Here is a 20614-nt window from a genome sequence, read left to right as displayed (position 1 = left end):
TGTTGCTCTTGGTGATGTGATATACTTCTTTTAAAAATGTGGGTATGATCTTTACTTTTTACCTTGTTTTGGTCATTTTCATCATAATGTTGAGCTAGCATTGCACAGAATGAGCAATACGGGCAATTGGTGTCACATGTGGACATGAGTTTGTATAGCAACTTGCAAGTTCTGGAGAGAACTGGGCTATTGCTGGGTAGCTAACACAACCTCAATAAGTGTCATCATTTGTTGAGTGGGTTGATAGAGATCCATATGAACTCATGAAGATGGTGGGAGATTACTAACCATTCCTCCCGGGTTTTTATATCATCTTCCATAAAAAATTAGAATAAGGTAAATGAGAAAGATTAGCATAAGAAACGAACAAGACTTTTGTCTAGAGTTCTGATAGACAACGCCACAAATGAAGCTTGAAAAATCTTCACTGAGTTTAGTCTTTCTTCATCCATGATAGTCGGTTGGATATGGGTGTTACCAGCAAAAAAAACCCTCAGATGCCAAAGTCAGTTTAGGGCTTTTTTTTAGGTAAATATTCTGTAAAAACAGTAGGTAAAGAGAGTAAGATATATATATATATATATATATATATATATATATATATATATATATATATATATATTATATTGAGAGAATACCTTTTTTCTCTCTTACTAAAACCTGACATTTATAGCTGAATAAATATGAAAAAATCATTCAACTTCTCAAGATGACAACTTTATTTCTCTGTTATTTCTCCACATGGAGCTATAGTAAGATTGTAGCTTGTAATAATAAAAAGATATTAAGAAGATAGAGAGAAAATGAGGAGAGAGAAAACTTCCTTGGGTTAAAATCTAACCGAGTATCGGGGCTTGGTTAAGCCAAGGCCCAAACAAGTTCACTCACTTTTTTTTATCTTCATCAATTGTATATATAAAATTTATTTTAAAGAACTAGTTTTTTATGTGTGGAAATTAATAGCTTGTTTAACAAACAAGGACCTTTACGTTATTATTTTTTTAATAAGATTTTCTCCAAGAACCAATAAAAAAAGTGTATGGTGAAATTATTAAACTATTTTGAAATTCAATGGGAAGTCAAAAATTACAAACTACAAAATGAACATTTAAACTTTTAATTATGTTGTAACATCAAATCATTTTAACATTGCATAATATTGCAAAGAACTTAAACATGGCCCTGGTTCATTGAGATTCCTCGTGAGGGAATGATTTGGTTTTGGTGAAGGAATGATTTCGTTGAGAAGAAAAGTGTAATGTTGAAATATAAATTACTAGGAAATTTTCATGACGATAACAAGTTTACTGTTAAAATATAATGGATTTAACCATAAAGAATTAAATAAAGAAAGCAAATAGCCAATCCTGATGTATAGTTTAATTGGTCAGGTCTTGAATTTGCTCCCTAATAGTCACGAGTTCGAGTTTTCTCATGGCTATTGAAAACATACACGGTTGTTAACTTTAAAACCCATAAGATTAGTTAAAGTACGTATAAACTGGTTCAAACACCCATGTTAATAATAATAATAAAATGTATATACAAAAAGACAAGAAAATTATTTATCTAGAAGTTAGAGAAACAGTTATTTGTTATCATAGCCAATAAGTAAACCATACTTGTAAATATAGTTCAACATTCAATGAAGCAACAATCATGATTTCTAATTTTTCTCAAAAAAATAATTTATTTCTATTAATTTAATTCACTCTTGTTAGATATACTTTTAATTAGTTTTGTGAGTTTCATATTATTTTCTAATATATATTTAGAATAAATAAATCATGATCATTAATTAATTTCTTGACATCAAACAATAATCGAGTATTTTTATTACACGACCATAGTAGTTACGATAAATAACTTTAGCTAAAAGACACAACTTCTCCTCATTTAAAACCTACTTATCTTTGATAAAAACAAAAAAAATAGGGTTGATATATGTAAGTAGGTAGAAAATACCAAACCATCTGGTTTTTTTTTCAGGTCAATTTTTTTTTCTAGGAAAATCTTAAATTAATATCCAAAATTTAACTAAGTTCTGAAACATTTTATTATTATTATTAATGTGTGTGTACGAGTTAGTTTGCGCGTACCTCAACTAATCCCACAAATTTAACTAAGTTCTAAAACATTTTACTTGTAATTACTGGGTGTTTTTCGGTTCTTTTAAAATCACTCAGAGGGAGTCTTTTTCGTCATATAAACTTATGATTTCGATGGAATCGGTTAACAGTTAGTGGATGAGAGATTTAATTGATAATTTCTTAACATTTAAGAGTCCAATCAGATGAATTACAAAACATTGTCTGGGTTTCTATCAAGCATTCTTACATAAATGGGGGACTCATTCATAATTTCCCATTTTCCATTCTCTTTTATCCTTGCCCCATGGGCGAGGACTGAGGATGGTGATCGGAGTTCAATTTCCCGACAGTACCCAAGCCACTGGACCTACTGAAATTAAGGGTTAGTGAGATTCTGGATAACGATATTTCTGACCATTATATTTGAAGTTGATGGCATCTTTCATAAAAATCTAATGGTTTGATGAATCCATAATCCATGGACCTCGTGTGGTTTGGGTTATTTTGATATATAGCTTCACTGTTGTTTTTTCACCTTGATTTTTGTTTTATGTTTTTAGCGAGTTAACTGCTGTTTTGCATACCTCACAAAGAAAAATATCAGGTAAGGTAAAAAAATTCTGGTGTTGTTAAAATTCTTATTATTAAGTTAACGAAGAAGTGGTTATTTTGTGCTGAAATTATTGAAAGATGTGTTAGAGAGTGGTAATAATATTATTTTAAAGTGGTTTTTTTTCATCAATGTATTAAAATAATATTTTTTATTTATTAAAAATTATTTTTGATATCTACATATCAAAATAATCTAAAGATATAAAAAAAATAATTTTTAAACTATAAAAATTATTTTTTTAATAAAATATTATTTAAAACTCAATTTTAAACTATATCTAAAATGATAAAGGAACAGGAAAAGAAAGAAATAATTAACAAGAAAATAAATATTGGTAAAACAGGCACAATTATTGGAGGGAGAAAGAAGAACAGTAACAGCAACCCATATTATGATGATGCAACATCCATCGGTCATTAATGGAAATGGACTTTAACGAAATATATATCAAAACTCAAGTTAACTCAGAGTAATTTAACGAACCAACAACCCTTGATATAGGATCGGGAAAAAATATATATATCAAAACGATGACCTCGTAAAAAAAACTAAAGTTCAATAAAAATAAATATCAAGAAAACCCTGAGTCAACCCGAGTTAACTTTACCAACTCACTCTCAGAATAACCAAACAAAAAGAAAAGTGAAAAAAATAACAAAGTTCAAGCACCAATAATTTATTGCAAAATGATGAGATTGAAAAACAAAAGTCAAAAAAATAAAGAAAAAAAAAATTCAAGTCAACCTGAGTTAATTTGATGACCTCGACACCCACAACATCAGATCAAGATAAAAAAAAATAGACTTTCAAACAAAGAACCCAACAAAAAATTCCCAATCTAAATAAAAAAAATATTATGAATGAAAACACAAGCTAACCCGAGCTTGCTTGACTAACTCGCTCTCGAAATAACAAACTAGAAAGAGAAAAGAAAAAATGACAAAACTTAAGGGTAAATAATTTTATGCAAAATGATGAAATTAAAAAAAAAATAAAGTTATAAAAAAAAATTAAGGAAAAAAATTAGGTCAATCCGGGTTAATTCGACTAACGATGCCACCACTCCCAACATGAGATCGAGATAAAAAGAAACTAGACTTCCTAAAGAAAAACATAGCAAAAAAGATCAAAGTTAAATAAAAAAATTGAGTAAGAAAATAAAATGTAACTCTGGTTAACTTGATTAACACGCACCTGAAATAACCTAAAAGGAAAAAAAAGTGAAAAAATCACATAGCACCAATAATTTAACACCAATTTATGAAATTTGAAAACAAATAAATTTCATTAAAAAACCGAGGAAAAATATATAAGGCAACCATGATTAATTTGACTAACCTATTACTAACATTTTTTAATAAAGAAATGCCTTGTTGAAAGGCAACCACCAATAATAATAATAAAATAAAATATTCAATCATAAAAAAATTTAAAACCTAAAATTTTTGACAAAATATAGTATAAAAAATGAAATAAGACAATTAGGGGCTAATTTGTAAAATTAAAAAAAATAGAAAAAAGTTACTGAAAGATTGAAGACCAAAACTAAATAGAAAACCAAATGAAATTAAATGTTAAAGGATAATTTTTTTAAAAAAAAAGTTAAATCAAGAAAATGATAAAAATATAGCAATCAATGAGGATAAAAAATGAATTAAAAAAACATATGCAATAAAATAAAAGGGACAACATTGCAAGAAAAAATAATCAAGAAAAGTAAAAAACATAAAAATAGAGTAATTAAAAGTAGATAGACCAAATTGGATAAAAAAAACAAATTGAATAAAATACCTAAGAAAAAAATTGAAAAAATAAAGCTTCAAAAAGCTTCAAAAGCCAAATAAATAGTAATTAAAAAAAGGACCAAAATCGATAAGATTATAAACAGGAGAACACAATAGTTTTTTTGGAAGTTCAGGCATGATTTTCTAGGGAAAAGAGAGAAGAAAAAAAAACTTTCACCGCAGCCCAACCGAATCTCCTCCGCAAGCATGTGTCGCGCTCCTAACAATGCAGTGAAAGTAGGATTTTGGTTACTGCATAAGCACTCACATGCTACGTGAATGGTGTGAAGGTCATCACGTGTTGACGCATGCACGCATCAATAATGTTTTTTTAATAATATTCTTAAACCTAAAATTACCAAGACGACGCTATAAAAATCCAAGAATAACAAAAAAAACTAGTTTAAAAAGATCAAAACACCCCGCAATTAGCCTTTGGTTTTTCAAATTCCAAGGGTAACTCTTACTTTTAATTGTTTAAATGAAAAGAAAAGATGAATAAGCCCCTCTATGCATGTATATTTCTTTTCCCTCTCAAAAGTATGACCATACTTTTATTGTTTCTTTGTTATCTAAAAAGACAGAAGAGCCCCTTACTTAAAGATTATTTTTTTGTATTTCTAAGGGAAAAATAATATTTATATTGTAGCAAAAAGAAGTGTATACACCATTTTTCCCCAATCAAATATTCAATATCAAGTGTATCCATGGAAAAGACTTCTTTACCCCTAATTGCATGCCTAGTCATTTTTTTTTGGCAAGGGAAAAATCATTTTTATAATGCTCCAATTCATAATAATACGTGTTTTGGTCAATAATAAAAGACTAATACCTTTTAGTTTTTTTTATAATAAAAAATATCTAAATATATTTGATTAAAGAAACAAGAATATAAAATAAATTTGTTTTTATGATAGTTTTTTAGTTATTTCTCACACTTACAAAACAAGAATTAAAGACAAATATATCTTCTTTATCTGACTGGTTTTGTCTTTTTTATTTTAAGATATATTGTTTTTTTTTCAATCTTAAATATATAAACAAGTTATTTAAAAAAAAACAATATGTGAACAAATCAACTCCCTTTCTTAACAAATAATAATAAGATATTTATTTTAAAATCTCACTTAAAAAGATTTGAATTTAAATTAATTCACACATTTTGGGTGCAACATATTAGTATTGAAGAGGTGGCCTTTTTTTGTTATCTTTTTAAAAAATTATTCTTTAATATTTGTTTGATTTTGAATTTATCTTTATAAATTATTTAGTTTGCTTTTTAAGGTTATCACTGTCTTAAACAAAATCTTGATATTTAGTTTGAGCTTGATTTATGAGCGTCTTTTTTTTATTATTGTATAATTAAGTAAAAAAATAATTTTAAAAAATAATGTTCTTAAACCCAAAGAAGTTCATCACTTGGAACACAAATTTGACATATTAAGTCGTGAAACACAAATCAATTTAATATATCATCATCTCCATAATAAAAAAAAAAGTTATCTTGATATTTTTAAAAGAATATAAACTTTAATTTTTACTTAGTTATATGAGTTATTTTTAAACTCGTTGGTGATGGGTCATGGTTTCTCAAAATCAACCCCATTTAAGATATAGCGTATGAAAGTCATAACCCGAGATAGGAGTTGTCAACGCACAATTCTAAGCAAGGGAGGGGATGATCGCCCCCAACCCCGTATTGGACTTGGGCGCGTCCCTGCCCAACCCTCTGTAGGGGATGGACGCGTCCATGCCCAACCCCGTGTTGGACGTGGGCGCGTCTGTGCCCAACCCTGTGTTGGGCCTGGACGTGACCGTCCCTGATCATTTTTTGGTGCAGCCACAAGCTGGACCTATTTTCTCCTGGGCTCTGAGCATGAATTAAGCCCCACATCCCTCAAATTAGGTGCGAAACTGAAGGGTTACTCTACACTGAGCCTCTCATACCCCCTCTCATACCCTGAGCCTGAATTAATAATCATGATACTCATCGTAATCCCATTAAATACAAACAAGTCGTCCATACTTATATTGATTAGATGTTATGGTACAAGCAATAGAATAATATTATTTTACTATTATGAGATTACATCTCTACCCCTCCTACATTGTATGAAGCAGCTCAAGCCAGAAAATATAAAGGGGAGTGGTATATACAGAAAGGGGTTAGAGACCTACTACCCTGAGACAAAAACACACTCTCAACTTCTTCTTCTCTTCTCTATTTTCATAATAGCTCATTAATACTTCCATTAATATTTTTCTTTACATAAATATTTCTGGTACTGACTTGATCTTTTAATGGTCCCCTATCAACACCCCCATAGGACTTTGTGCCGACATTTTTTCCAGAAGAGTTGATATCCCCCTAAAGAAAGATTTGCCCAAGGAAAGCCGACGTGGACTTGAAGCGGAGATCATTGAATTCACCATATATAATGTAGAAGAATTTCTAGAAGTAATTCATCCCAAAACATTTCCTGTGATTTTTATAATCTCGTCAGTCAAGTCAATTAAATGACACAAAAATAATATTTATTATTTAATTTAGAGTGTTTTTGTTTTTGAGATAGTTTTTTGTGATTGTGGTTTTAAAAAAATATATTTTAAAAACAATGTGGTTGGTTGGATTTAGATAAGTGTTTGGTAAAAATTATGGTTGAGGTTTATATGTAGGAAAAAACATGTATAAAATATTTGGTTAGTTGTGTTTGAAAGTGTGGTTGCGGTTGCTTTTTAAAGTATTTTTTACTTGAAAATGTATTAAAATAATTTTTTTAAAAAAATTATTTTTGATGTCAATGCATCAAATTGATCTGAAAACACAAAAAAATATTAATTTGAAGTAAAAAAAAAATAAAAAAATTTTTAAGTTTTTCAAAAACACTTTTGAAATGCAAAAATAAATAGCATTTTATAAAACTCGATTAAAAAAATATAAAAACAGTTTTACAAAAACTACATTTTAAACTTAATTTTTTATTAAACCCTATAATATAAAATATAATTTAAACCGTGTTTTTTAGCATAGCATACACAGAAATTAAATGTAAACAAACGCACAATAATTTCACTGATTTAAGCCGCACCGTGTAAAAGTGTAATCTAGTGGGAGCTAAATAATGAAGAAACAAATCAGAAAAGCATGCGGGTCCCAACAGACAGCTTAGAGACCATAATGCAACGCGCTTGGACTGTGCTTGACAACGTGGTGCACTATCGTTTCACACTTCAAAATAAAGAACTCCCCCTCCACTCGCTCTCGCAGCGTGACCGTTAGATGCAAGCTTCCAAACACTAGTGACAGCTAGATTTACACGCGTTAGGGATGCGAATGGTTGCTGAAGCAGAAGAGGACATGAAAAATCAGCCAGAGATGGTGGCGTGGTTAACGCGGCCAAGGAAGCTAATTTGGCAAATAATTTGAATCCGGAAGGACAATTTACGTAGGCAGAAGGGCCAAAATGATTTAGTGGCTTTTTCGATGATTCGTCGCTGTTTTTCCCTTTATTTTTGAATGTATTTGGCGCCGTGTGCTACCATGACTTAATTATTTCAGCATATAAGATCAAGGAAAGAAAAATATAATTGAGATATGTTTTTAAAAATATAAAAATTTATTTTAAAAACATATCTGTTTTATATATTCTTCATTTCAACTAAATACATGTGAACGGAAAAATTTAATATGCAAAACGGGGAACAAGTACGAAGAAATGTGTGGATATTTTTATGCAATTGAGAGAATCTTGTTACCAAAATTTGGGGTTCTCACGTGTGCACGCGTGCAATTTTCAGACTGCACGTGTTTGTGAGACAAACACACACATGCCATGCACCCTACATGACATAGACAAATATTGCAGCTATTTGTTTTTATTTTTTTTTATTTTTTAATTAAAATTTTTTATTTATCAAATTTACTCCCTTTTCATTTTATTTGAAATAATTTATAAAAATATTTTTCTTTTTAATTTCATCATCTTTCAACTTTTTTATCTGTTAAATTTGATCTCAATTATTTTAATTCTTATTTATTTTATTTGAGATAATTTATGAAATTATATTTTTTTTAAAGTTATTTCTATTCAACTTTTTAATTTGTTTGAAAAAAATATTAACAATTTATTTTTCAGCTTATTTTTCACGACATAACTAAACACTGAAAAATATTTTTTAATTTATTTTTCATCATGCTACCAAACATTAAAAAATAATTTCCTTTCTATAAATTTATTTTTCAAGAAAATCTCATCCCAAAATAAAATTACTTACAGCAAACAAACAATAAGTGTTATAAAAAGGATTATATCATAAATTATTTATTGATAGACAATAGCAGGATAAATCACTTACATGCAAAATTTCACTATGATATATTTCATTTTATTTGAGACAAGGAGTATATATCCCTATAGATTTAATTTTTTAATATGTTAATGTAATAAATAAATTTTTAAAAAAATAAAAAAAATATTAAACACCGCCTTCAATCTACTAGTGTAAAACAGTTGCTTTCTGAAGTCTTTCTCAACATAAATCAAGTGCGAATGAGGGCAGCTGGACACAGGTAGAAAATCAAAGAATCGGGGCCTAACTAACCACGAAAGTTCTTTGAATTTTTTTATTTTTTTTTTCTGGCTTTGGTGGATTCGTATGACCAAGGCATGGTGGCTAAAGGTAAGAAATCTATACGGAAACTGTGGATTCGCATGGCCAGCCTATAAAGACCTAAGAATAGTCATCTCCTAAATTGACCACATATCACTCACAAAAATAATTCGCCACCATTAACTTTTACATACAAACATTAAATTTTCAAAAAAAAAAAAAAGAATTGCTAATAATAAGAGAGAGATATCTAAGAGAGGCAGACAAAGATAAGCCATTAACTCCGCACCAGTTTCGCCCAGTAAGAAGCCTTCATTTCAGTGCCCAACTAACACCATCTATCCTTTCAGTTTCTTCCTTCTCCTCATCTTTGTCAGGTAATTTAGCCATTTACAGCACATAAGCAAGCAATTAGTCTATGAACAAAAAACTTGTTGTATATTTAGGGAATTTTGGTTAAAGTTTTTTTGGTTCTTGAATTTTGAATATAGAAAATGGAGTTCTGCATGGAGACAAGAGCCTTGAAGTCAAGTTTACGCAACGAACTAGCTACAAAATCAACCCAACAAGCTATTTCTGAAGATTTCTTTGCTTTTAATACATCTGCTGTTGTTTCAAGTGATCAAGATTTCTCTGTTGATTGTTTCTTGGACTTCTCTAATGGTGAATTCAAAGATGGTTATGCACAAGAAGAGGAAGAGAAAGACTCTCTTTCTGTTTCCTCCCAAGACCGTGTTGATGATGATTTTAACTCAAACTCCAGCAGCTTCTCCGATTCCTTTCTCTCAAGTGAACTCGCTGTACCAGTAAGTGAAGATGATTGAATTTTTGTCAGTTATTGTACCTTCTTCTGATATTTTTTGTGTTCTTAATGAAACCCATGTTTTGTCTTTTGACAGACCGATGACATAGCAGAGCTTGAATGGGTATCTCACTTTGTCGATGATTCTTTGTCTGATGTCTCTCTTCTGCTTCCTGCCTGTAAAGGAAAACCAGAAAGCCATGCAAAGAACCGGTTCGAACCAGAACCCAAACCCTCTCTAGCAAAAACTCCTGGTTTTTTCCCTCCACGGGTTCCCTCCAAGGCAAGAACCAAACGGTCCAGACGCACTGGTCGCACCTGGTCGGGTAGGTCGAACCAAACCGAGACACCGTCATCCTCAGCATCCTCAACCTCGTCAATGCCGTGTCTTGTTTCAGCCAACACGGTTCAAACAATTGACTCGTTATCGTGGTTGAGTGAACCGCCAATGAAAAAACCAAAGAAAAGACCGGCGGTTCAAACTAGTGGGATAACGGCGTCGCCCCAATTCCAGCGTCGGTGCAGTCATTGCCAGGTTCAGAAGACCCCACAGTGGCGAACCGGGCCGCTTGGTGCCAAAACGCTATGCAATGCTTGTGGTGTTCGTTATAAATCCGGTCGACTCTTTCCGGAGTATAGACCAGCCTGCAGCCCTACCTTTTCGAGTGAAGTTCACTCGAATAGCCATCGAAAGGTGTTAGAGATGAGAAGGAAGAAGGAGATGGGCGGGCCTGAATCCAGGTTGAACCAGATGGTTCCTAGTTTTTGAAGGTCTATCGGTAACATGTAGGTTTTTTCTGAACCAGAGTCGAACCCGGTTCAGTTAGTCCGGTTTTATTTTTAGGTTGCAGACATCGTATGTATCATAGGAAGGGCATTTCTTAGTTCTTACCGTAGTTTATAGGGAGATTCCTACCTCTATATAGTCTTATCCTTTTACTTCATTTTTCTTAGTGTTCCTTTTAGTTTAGTTTCTCCATCGTCTAATTTCTTATTTTTAATTTTTTATATTGGGAGGGTTTTTGAAATAGCGGAGGGGGAATATCCAGTCTCTGCCTATTCTTAGAATTCCCAGTCTGTTTTTGTTCATTATTAGTATTTTTGCTAGTAAAATGCCCATTTTTGTCAAAGTCCTTTGAAATGTTCAAAACAATCCAGCCATCACCTTTGACAATATATAAAAAATAAAATAAAAATTGAATGGATGGATGAATGGAGACAATTTAGACAATAAAATATTGGACAAATGGTGTTAGATTTCAGATTCAGACCACCAAAGCTAATTCAATTTTGGACAAATGGTGCTTTCCCGAGTGGGTGCACTATAAATTGTTTAGTGGTCTGCTGACTAAGAGCATGCCCCTGCTGTCATTATTATTTGAAATTGTATTTGAGATTGAGTTTTAATTTATTTTTTATTACAAATTATTTTATTTTCTTTAATATTCTTGGGTTGTTTTGATATATTAATATTAAAAACAAAATTTAAAAAATAAAATATAAATATATTATTTTAATATTTTCTTTAAATAACCAAATACTCTTAAAAATAACCAATATCACGTTAGGGTTATCAAATACCATCCAAGTCAAGAGTCATGGCCAACTTTCAATATTAATATTTATTAACAAAACAACCTTGATTTTACGGTGATGGATAAGCATCATCAATTGGTGCACTTACGTGCAAGGCGCATGAATCATTGGTGGAACAGTGGTTTAGTGTTTTTGAAAAATTTAAAAGTTTTTTTTTAATTTTAAATTATTTTTTTAAATATATTTTTTTAAAAAAAATTAAAAATATTATTTTATATTTTTAACTAAATAGCTGACCCTCCCGAGGCTGACAGGGGTGGCGATGTTTCCATGAACGTGAAATAATAAAGCAGCATCATTCTGGTATGGGACAACATTATAATTCCCGTCTTCTTACACGGGCATGATGTTATTTTAGTTGCGATCATTATTCATTGCAATTATTCAGGACCAAATAAATCATGAACATGATTGACTAAAAAAAATGTTTTTTTTTTATTTCTGTGGTCAAAAAATATTTTTGAAAATTTTTAATTTAAATTATTTTTTTATGATTTTGGATTGCTTTTATGTTTTAATATGAAAAATAATTTTTATTTTTTAAAAATATTATTACAATATATTTTTAAACAATTTTAAAAGTAATCATTGTTATAATATAAAGCAATACTTTAATCATTTGACTTTGAAAAATTTTAAGGATATATGTCTTCGTATCAAAGCTTGTTTTTAGTAATTTTCTTTTTACAATCATGTTGAAAATTGTTTCTCAGATATAGGTGTGTTTGGGATGGAGTTATAGTTTGTCTTTTTTTAATAGAATAAAAAACCAAGAAAAAACGTTTAGTACTGTTTATTTTGATGTTTTAAAAGTACTTTAAAAAAAATTTAATTTTTTTTTAAATTAATATTTTTTTGATATCTTTAGATTATTTTAATACGCTGATATTAAAAATAATTTTTAAAAAATAAAAAATATTATTTTAATATATTTTCAATTACAAAATACTTAAAAAAAAACTATATTATGAAACTTACTTTTTCCGGTGGCTTTTTATACATTTTTATTTTTAAAAAAGATCAGCACACTCATAAAGTGAAAACGTTTAAAGTGGCCTTCAAAATGGAATCATGATCGTTGTTCTGTTTTTTCTAGATGGGCTGGATGGACGGGTAGGATGCCCAATCCCCCCAAACCCTCTTTGGAGCTTCACCTTGGCTGTTGAAAGGGACTGGCTAATCATTATGGTTTTTATTTTTTTATTTTTTTTATCGGATTAAGATGGATTTGGAATGTGATTATCTTGGCATATACTGACAAACTAATTAATTGAAAACCTTAAAGGGATTGGTCCCTAGGAAAAGAGATTTAAATGCTTTCTTTTTTATATGAAAAAGAACTCCTAACTCATGTTTAGCACCGTTTATACACAACACATAAAATAACCTCCTTTTCAAATAATATCTGGATCAGATTCTCACAATTAAATATTTTGTTTTTCACAATTACTTTACTTCTTATAAATCTTAATTGACTTGACAAATTTTATAATATTTGAGCAGTAACTACCATATATATAATTTAATTAAATAAAAATTATTAACAATAATAAAAATAACTTCAATTCATTGGATGAGATTAGTCACAATTATCTCTGTATGTATAACCATGGTAGAATGTTAAAAAATGATACAAATTATATTTTAAGACTTCACCTAACATGTTATATTATTGGGTTGAGATGGTTTTTTGACATGGTATCAGAGATTTGATGACCAAACAGTCACGAGTTTGAATCTTATCATCCCTATTTATTTGATAAAAAAATTAAGTAAAGTAATGTGGGTCTGTGCAAGTTTCAAGACCAAATAACTTTCACTTGAGAGGGTGTGTTAGAGAATAATATAAATAATATCTTAAGATTTCATATAACAGCTTAAGTTATTAGGTTGAAATTATTCTTTAATATAGAATAAATTGTTACTAATCTTCCAAGTTTTCCTTCCCCACCTTTGTATACAGTAAAATATATGTTTGTATTTAAGAGTTGTGTTTTTTATTCAAAAATATATTAAAATAATATGTTTTTTAATTTTTTAAAATTTATTTTTAATATATCACATTAAAATGATCCGAAAATATATAAAAATTAAATTTAAATATATATTTTTTTAATTTTAATCGACCTCCATTTATACTACATTCCCAAACAGGATTTAATCGACCTCCATCTAGAATACATTCCCAAACAGGATTTCATCTTTTACAATAAGACAAAAAAAAAATTGAGCAAAGTATCATATTTGATGGGTTTCTCAATTATTATTCTTCCTCTGTATATCTTATCTCTCAACTTCTGCATTTTCTTGTTCTTAGAATTAATCTGTTTATTGTAATGCGAAAAAAAAAGTAATAATTTATTTTGTTTACTACAAAAAGTTGATTAGAGTGCTTAGTTGTTAGAGTTCGTCCACAGTATCATCACAGACATTACACATGATTTGGCAACTGGCCTCTTCTAATTAGAGTCTGAACTATAAGATGTTTAGAGATTAAGATTTTATTTTTATTTTAGAAAAAAAACTTGTTTACATGGCATCAAATATATATGCCATATTAGTTGGTGTTTATGTGGGAAAGTATATTGATAAATCAAAATTTAATGTAATTAAAAAATCTCTTAAAATGTTCAAAAAAACTCTCTCGTAACCATATGTGGTAGCAGTCTAGGTCCATGCTAGGCGTGCTACCTATTCCCACTAAAAAATAAGATTTATAAGCTATAAATATCATATGAATCCATCAAATTCAAAGTTCACAATCTCTTCATTCTCAATATTTTTAGCACATATATTTTTTAAATATATTTCTCTAAAACATCATTAAATTTTCTCACTTTATAAAGTTATCAACTTAAGCATCTAAAAGTCCCCGTGTCTATTAAATGAGACATTTCATAGGTATTTGGCTTCTCATATCAAGCTATAAGCCACCTTAACTTCTATATCAAGCTACCAACCACCATGTCTAGGAAAACTGAAAAAGATTACAAGAACAAAATGATTAAGCGATTATCCAACACATAAGATTTATTACTAAATTACTTGAATTTAAGCTTTTAGGTTGAATTGGTTATTTAACATAGTATTAGAGTTTTAATAACTAAGCGGTCATAAGTTTTAATCTCACTATCCCTATTTATTTGATAAAAATTAAGCATAAGATAATGTGAGTCTATACAAATTTCAAGTTTAATAAGTTTTCATTTAGGGGGGTATGTTAGAAAATAATATAAATAATATTTTGATACATCACCTAACAAATAAACTATTGGGTTGAGATGATTCTTTAATATATATTTTTTATAGAATAAATTTAAACATGCTATTTAGGAAATTAAAATTTAAAACTATCTGGTTTGAAAAAAAAAAGCTCAGCAGAAAAGTTATTAGAAAAATTTAAAGATTTAAAAGGAACGTAATATTTACCAATTTTCCATCATGATACAAAAATATGTTCATTTAATGGTTAAAAAAAAAACAATGGTTCACATGCAAAACATGTGCCAAGTACTACTGCCGTGTCATCTCCTAACAACGACAAAGTTCGAAATTATGTGCCGGCGGCTATTCCTGTTTTTTATTTTAAAATTGCTTGTCATTTAAAATATTTTTTATTTAAAAATATATTAAAATAATTTTTTTTAAAAAAAGTTATTTTTAATATTAGTATATTAAAACAATTCAAAAATACTAAAAAATATTAATTTTAAATAAAAAAATTAATTTTTTTTGAGAACACAGTTGGACCGCATTCAATGATGGTTTGTTTTTGTCTTTTAAAAGTATTTTAAAAAAAATTTAATTTTTCATATTTTTATTTACTTCAAATTAATATTTTTTGGTATTTTCAGATCATTTTGATGTGTTAATATCAAAAATATTTTTTTAAAATAAAAAATTATTATTTTAATATATTTCTGAGTAAAAAATATTTTAAAAAGCAATCATTACAGTATTCTCAAACACCATAATAATGGATCGACTTATAAAAATGCTAAAATATAGATTGAATAAAACTTGGCCCACATAATGAAATATCTTGTAATTAAATTTGTATGTTTATTTAATTAAATGAAATGTTGGAAACATAATTTTTTTACTATAAATATCCGGCTAGTATTTCAATAAAAAAAATATAACATAAATATGTTTAATTAAAAAAATCAATATATAAAATAAGTTTATTTTAAAAAAAATGAGTGAATTTTTTTTGTAAATGTACCTTTTATTTTTATTATAGCGTTTGATTTTTATGTAGAAAGAAGAACAAAATACTAGCCAAGTTTTCTTTTAAAAAAAGAAAAATGCAAAGATAACACGTAATTGACTGTTTAGAACCATCATGTAGGGGTGATGGAACAGAAAACTTTTTAGGTTCTCAATATATTTTATAGCTTTCATGCTGAAAAGGCCAAACTAGAGACTTTAATTGCATGGCCATCAAATTTAACTTGACATAATTTCTTTCGGGGCTAGAACTATTTTTATTCCTTTTGTTATGCCACGTCATTTCTCATTTTTTTCATGTTGAAATTTACTTTTAATCGACTGCAAGGCTTCAAAAATTTAATCATGCATGTTTATGGGCCGAAATGGGCCGGGCCGGGCCGGGCTGTTGTGCCAATCTGTAGACTACCCTAAAACCCACTTTAGGCCTCTACTCCTAGTGCTAGAGGTGTTCTCAAAAAATGAGCCTGGCCAATTTCAACTGACCTCGATGGGATTTCCATTACGATTAAAATAATATTTGGAAGGGTGGTATTGATAATATTTTAATATATATATTTTTTAATTTTTAATGTAATAAAATAATATATTTTTTTATTTTTTAAAAATTATTTTTAATATTATTACTATATCAAACGATTTAAAGACATAAAAAAATTAATTTAAAAAAAAATTAAATTTTTTCAAATATATTTTTAAAATACAAAAACAAAAAACAAATGTACTCGAAATAAGTGGAATTGACCATTAGATCCGTTAAATGGAGTTGTTGAAATTTTTTAGGTAGTAATTTGATAAGATGCATCTTTTTTTAAGAAATGAGATTAGCATTACTCGTAATTTATTGGGCATGCAGAGTAATTGGAGATAAAAAAAAATTGTTTTTATTTTTAATTTAAGCATCATAAATTTTTGAAAGATGAAAAAAAAAAAGAATTTCACTCCACTCGTACGCGATGCATACTCAATCAGAAACGAAAGTCTACGTAGCCATTTGAGTAAAGCTGATTTTGATCACTATTTTTCTCAAAATGATGCTAAGAAATAATCATCTCATAAGTTTTACGCAAGAATCTTACGTTGGACCCGCAAATTTAATGGTTGAGGTTTTTTAGGAAGTGATTCTGAGACAACCTTATCAAATAAAAAAAACAATAAGTGGGAATTGTTTTTATTCCATTCTGTACTCTGGCTCTTCACTCACTTCCTTAATTTGCTAACCAAACAGACCCTTGTCATTAGGACTAAGGACTGAAAAACATAAAATAGGGATGTAGGCAAGTGGTGGCCGGTGACCGATGACAGTAGCAAATCAAATCTGGAATCTCCAAATGTTCCCATGGAATTCTTCTACGTGCCATCTTGCTGTCGCCACTCATACAAGCAATTTCTTCGAATCATCTGTGTGCTGGTCCTCTGATAAAATTTTAGGATTAAAAAATTTGTTCTTTTTGTAGTTTTTGATTCGAGCTCTGTGATTGCTCATATGATAGCCACTTGAAGTTTACATAATCGTTAATTTCAAGACCTGTGAAATTAGTCGAGATGCGCGTAAGTTGATCCGAACACCCATATTAAACTAAAAATAATTTATCTGAACAGCAGTGTTTTATAGATACGGCTAATTCACTGATCTCTCTGTATAAATGCAGCCATGCAATGGTTATTGCCTGTTACCCCAAGAGTCACATTGTGCCAAACACAAACCCATGGATTCTCTCCAATCTCTTCAATTTTCTCCGATGCTTTTTTTCATCTTGGTCTCTCTATTTGTCTCCATATTTTTACTGATTCCGATGCGTAAGAAGCTCCCATACCCTCCTGGACCAAGAGGGTATCCGATTATTGGCAACATGGGCATGAGGGACCAACTGACCCACCGTGGTTTAGCTAGACTCTCTAGACAATACGGTGGGCTCTGCCACCTTCAAATAGGAGGGCTTCATGTTATGGTTGTGTCAACACCAGAAATAGCTCGTGAAGTCCTCCAAGTCCAAGATATTGTTTTTGCCAACAGGCCTTTGCCAATTATGGTTCATTCTGGCGTCAAATGAGAAAAATCTGTGTAATGAAGCTATTTAGTCGAAAAGGGCTGAATCTTGGGCCTTCGTAAGAGATGAAATGGAATTTACAATTAGACAGATGTTGAAAAAAAACTGGTAAACCAGTTAATAATGGTGACCTGGTGTTTACATTAACAAGGAGTATAACGTATAAGGCTGCTTTTGGCTCATCTCCAAATGAAGGGCAAGAAGAGTTTATGTCAATTTTGCAAGAATTTTCAAAGCTTTTTGGAGCCTGTAATGTTGCTGATTTCTTTCCTTGGTTGGGTTGGATTCATGCACGGGATTTCAATAAAAGGCTAGCTAAGGCAAGAAATCCTGAAGATGGACAGAGGCCGAAGTTTGTAAACTATTTTGGTTCTTTAGATAGGTTCATTGAGACAATCATCGACGAACATTTAATCAAGAAAAAGACTAGCGAAAGTCTCAATTCCAAAGATGAAAATGAAGAGGTAGACACAGACATGGTGGATGAATTGCTTGCCTTTTACAGTGAAGATGCTTCGAAAAATAATTTTGACGAATCAAAGTCCACCATCAAGTTCAACAAAGATAATATCAAAGCTCTCATCATGGTAAATTAAGAACATTTACTCTATGATATTCCCTCATTTATTTTTTATTGATTATATTGACATAAATTTAACATCAGAACAAGCTAGAACGTAGAATCTCTCGCACTAATCAATACGTTTTTTTACAATTATTTCTCTCGTTTTGCCTCCTTTTCTTTTGTCTCTATTTACCTCATTTTTCACTTTCGATCTTATCCATTCTTTGAAAATCAACACACCTTTTGGTGAACAAATGGCTATTTTTTTACTAAGAAATATATAATCCATCAACTCTTCTACCCTTGACAAGATAACTGCATTATAATATTTGATATGTAAAAATCACTCCACCTCTTAAAGGTTCATAAGTTTTTACTATTTCTTTGGTTATTATATTTTAAATGACAATTTGTTTATGCTCTCATTTTAACTATAAAATGGTTAAACTTTATATAAATTATTTCGATCTCAAATATAGAATCTTTAATTCAATAAACTATCCAATCTGTTCATTTAATTAAAATTAAAATAATCAATTAGAAATTGGTAAAAGCATTCAGAGCATGGTGGGCAGGAAAACTAGTTTTAAACACATGCATTGTTCTTCGCCTCTACAGATGTTTGGTGGAACTGAAACTGTGGCATCAGCAATAGAATGGGCAGTTGCAGAGTTAATGAAGAGCCCAGGGGACCTCAAGAGAGTCCAGCAAGAACTTGAAGACGTGGTTGGCATGAATCGGAGAGTCCATGAATCAGACCTCGAGAAACTTACCTATCTCAAATGCGCAATGAAAGAAACTCTACGTCTTCACCCTCCAATCCCTCCCCTCCTCCATGAAACAGCTGAAGATATATAGTATCCTTAACGGGTATGGAGTCCCGGCGACATCGCGTGTCATGATCAATGCATGGGCTATCGGGCGTGACCCGAATGCAAGGGCTGTTCGACTTGTTGCTGTGGCAACTTATAGGTTGAATTGTTCCTTTTGAAGTAAAAAGAGGCAGGGAAGAGGAAAATGGCGGTCAATCTCTTCAGTATGATCTTATGGTTCCGTTGTCTCAGAGTCTCGACATTATCCTTAGTACGTACTTAAGTATTTTGTGTGCAACTTTCTTACTTTACCCGTCTTTCCGTACGTCTCCTGTTCTGCTAGGTTCATGTGCGAGTTATGGTTCAAATTAAGCCTGAAAAACGATAGTCATGACTTGTTCTGTCTTTTCGATATATTGGATGGAAGTATAAAACTAGCAAACGAGATGTCTACGAGTTGGATTCTTGGTGTCTCCTGGGATCTTCAAAGCTATTCTGCTACAACATATAACCAAAGAATAGACTTGGGGCTATCCTGTGAGCGCGCCTAAAATTTTTTTAAATGTGAAAAAAAAAAGTCAAGGTAATGCAAGTGTTAAAACAAAAAACTAATTTTTTTTTATATAGATTTGGCCATTAAATTGATTAGATTTAATAAGCTCAACTAATTTAAATAATACAAATAAAAAATATGACAACTTTAAATAAATTGATAAAAAAATTCACAATGAAAAAAAAAATAAAAAACAAAGTCTATTCAGGTTAGTATGTCAAATTCATAACTTGATCATGCATGATATAACCTCATCGAAAGCAAATTAAATAAAACTATGAAGATCAATTATAAAACAATCTAATATTCAAGGGTGAAGCTGGAAAAATAAAAAAAACAATGAAAAAAAAATGTGTTAGCTTGGGTTAAGCCTCCAACTACATAGAAAGGAAATAAAAAAAAAAAGAGGCATGAAGATCAACTCCTAATAAATTAAATGTTTAAGGATGAAATTGAAATAAAAAACTTATTTTATGAAAAGACCATAGTCAACCCATATTAGCCTTTAAAATCTGCGACCCTAGTCATGAGTTTAAGACCAACACCATCGAAAACAAACCTTAAAAATAACAAAACAAAACTATAAATCAATAAATTTTCAGGGAAAAAATTGAAAAAAAAACGATAAAAAATACCCTCCAAAATAAAATAAATGAAAATTAAAATAATGAGCACTAAATTTGACACAAAAATAATTTGATATAAAATGTTGAGGGTGAAATTAAAAATAAAATTCAATTAGAAAAGTGATAAAAACAAACATAAATAAAAAAAATAGGGATCAACTTTAAAATTTAAATCAAATCAAACAAAATAATAAGAGATCAAATTGAAGAAAGAAATTAATAAAAAAGAAGAATAAAAACAAACCAAATAGCAATAAAAAAAATAATGATCAAATTGTATG

The 20614-nt window shown here is 29.9% G+C and overlaps 1 protein-coding gene and 1 pseudogene across 1 annotated transcript; both read left to right on the top strand.

Annotated features, from left to right (window-relative positions):
• Positions 1-9242: 9242 nt before the first annotated feature.
• LOC133698410 (GATA transcription factor 5-like) lies at positions 9243-11030 on the top strand. Its single transcript, XM_062121318.1, has 3 exons — positions 9243-9475; positions 9590-9904; positions 9998-11030. Exons 2-3 carry the CDS (start codon positions 9593-9595, stop codon positions 10667-10669), a joined length of 984 nt encoding a protein of 327 aa, XP_061977302.1. The 5' UTR covers positions 9243-9475; positions 9590-9592; the 3' UTR covers positions 10670-11030.
• Positions 11031-17435: 6405 nt separating this feature from the next.
• Positions 17436-19616, top strand: LOC133698413 (cytochrome P450 84A1-like; annotated as a pseudogene).
• The last annotated feature ends 998 nt before the right edge of the window (positions 19617-20614 follow it).

This window comes from Populus nigra, chromosome 7 (genome assembly GCF_951802175.1).
Source record: "Populus nigra chromosome 7, ddPopNigr1.1, whole genome shotgun sequence".
Lineage (NCBI taxonomy): Eukaryota > Viridiplantae > Streptophyta > Magnoliopsida > Malpighiales > Salicaceae > Populus > Populus nigra.
This window is presented reverse-complemented; position numbering and strand designations above follow the sequence as displayed.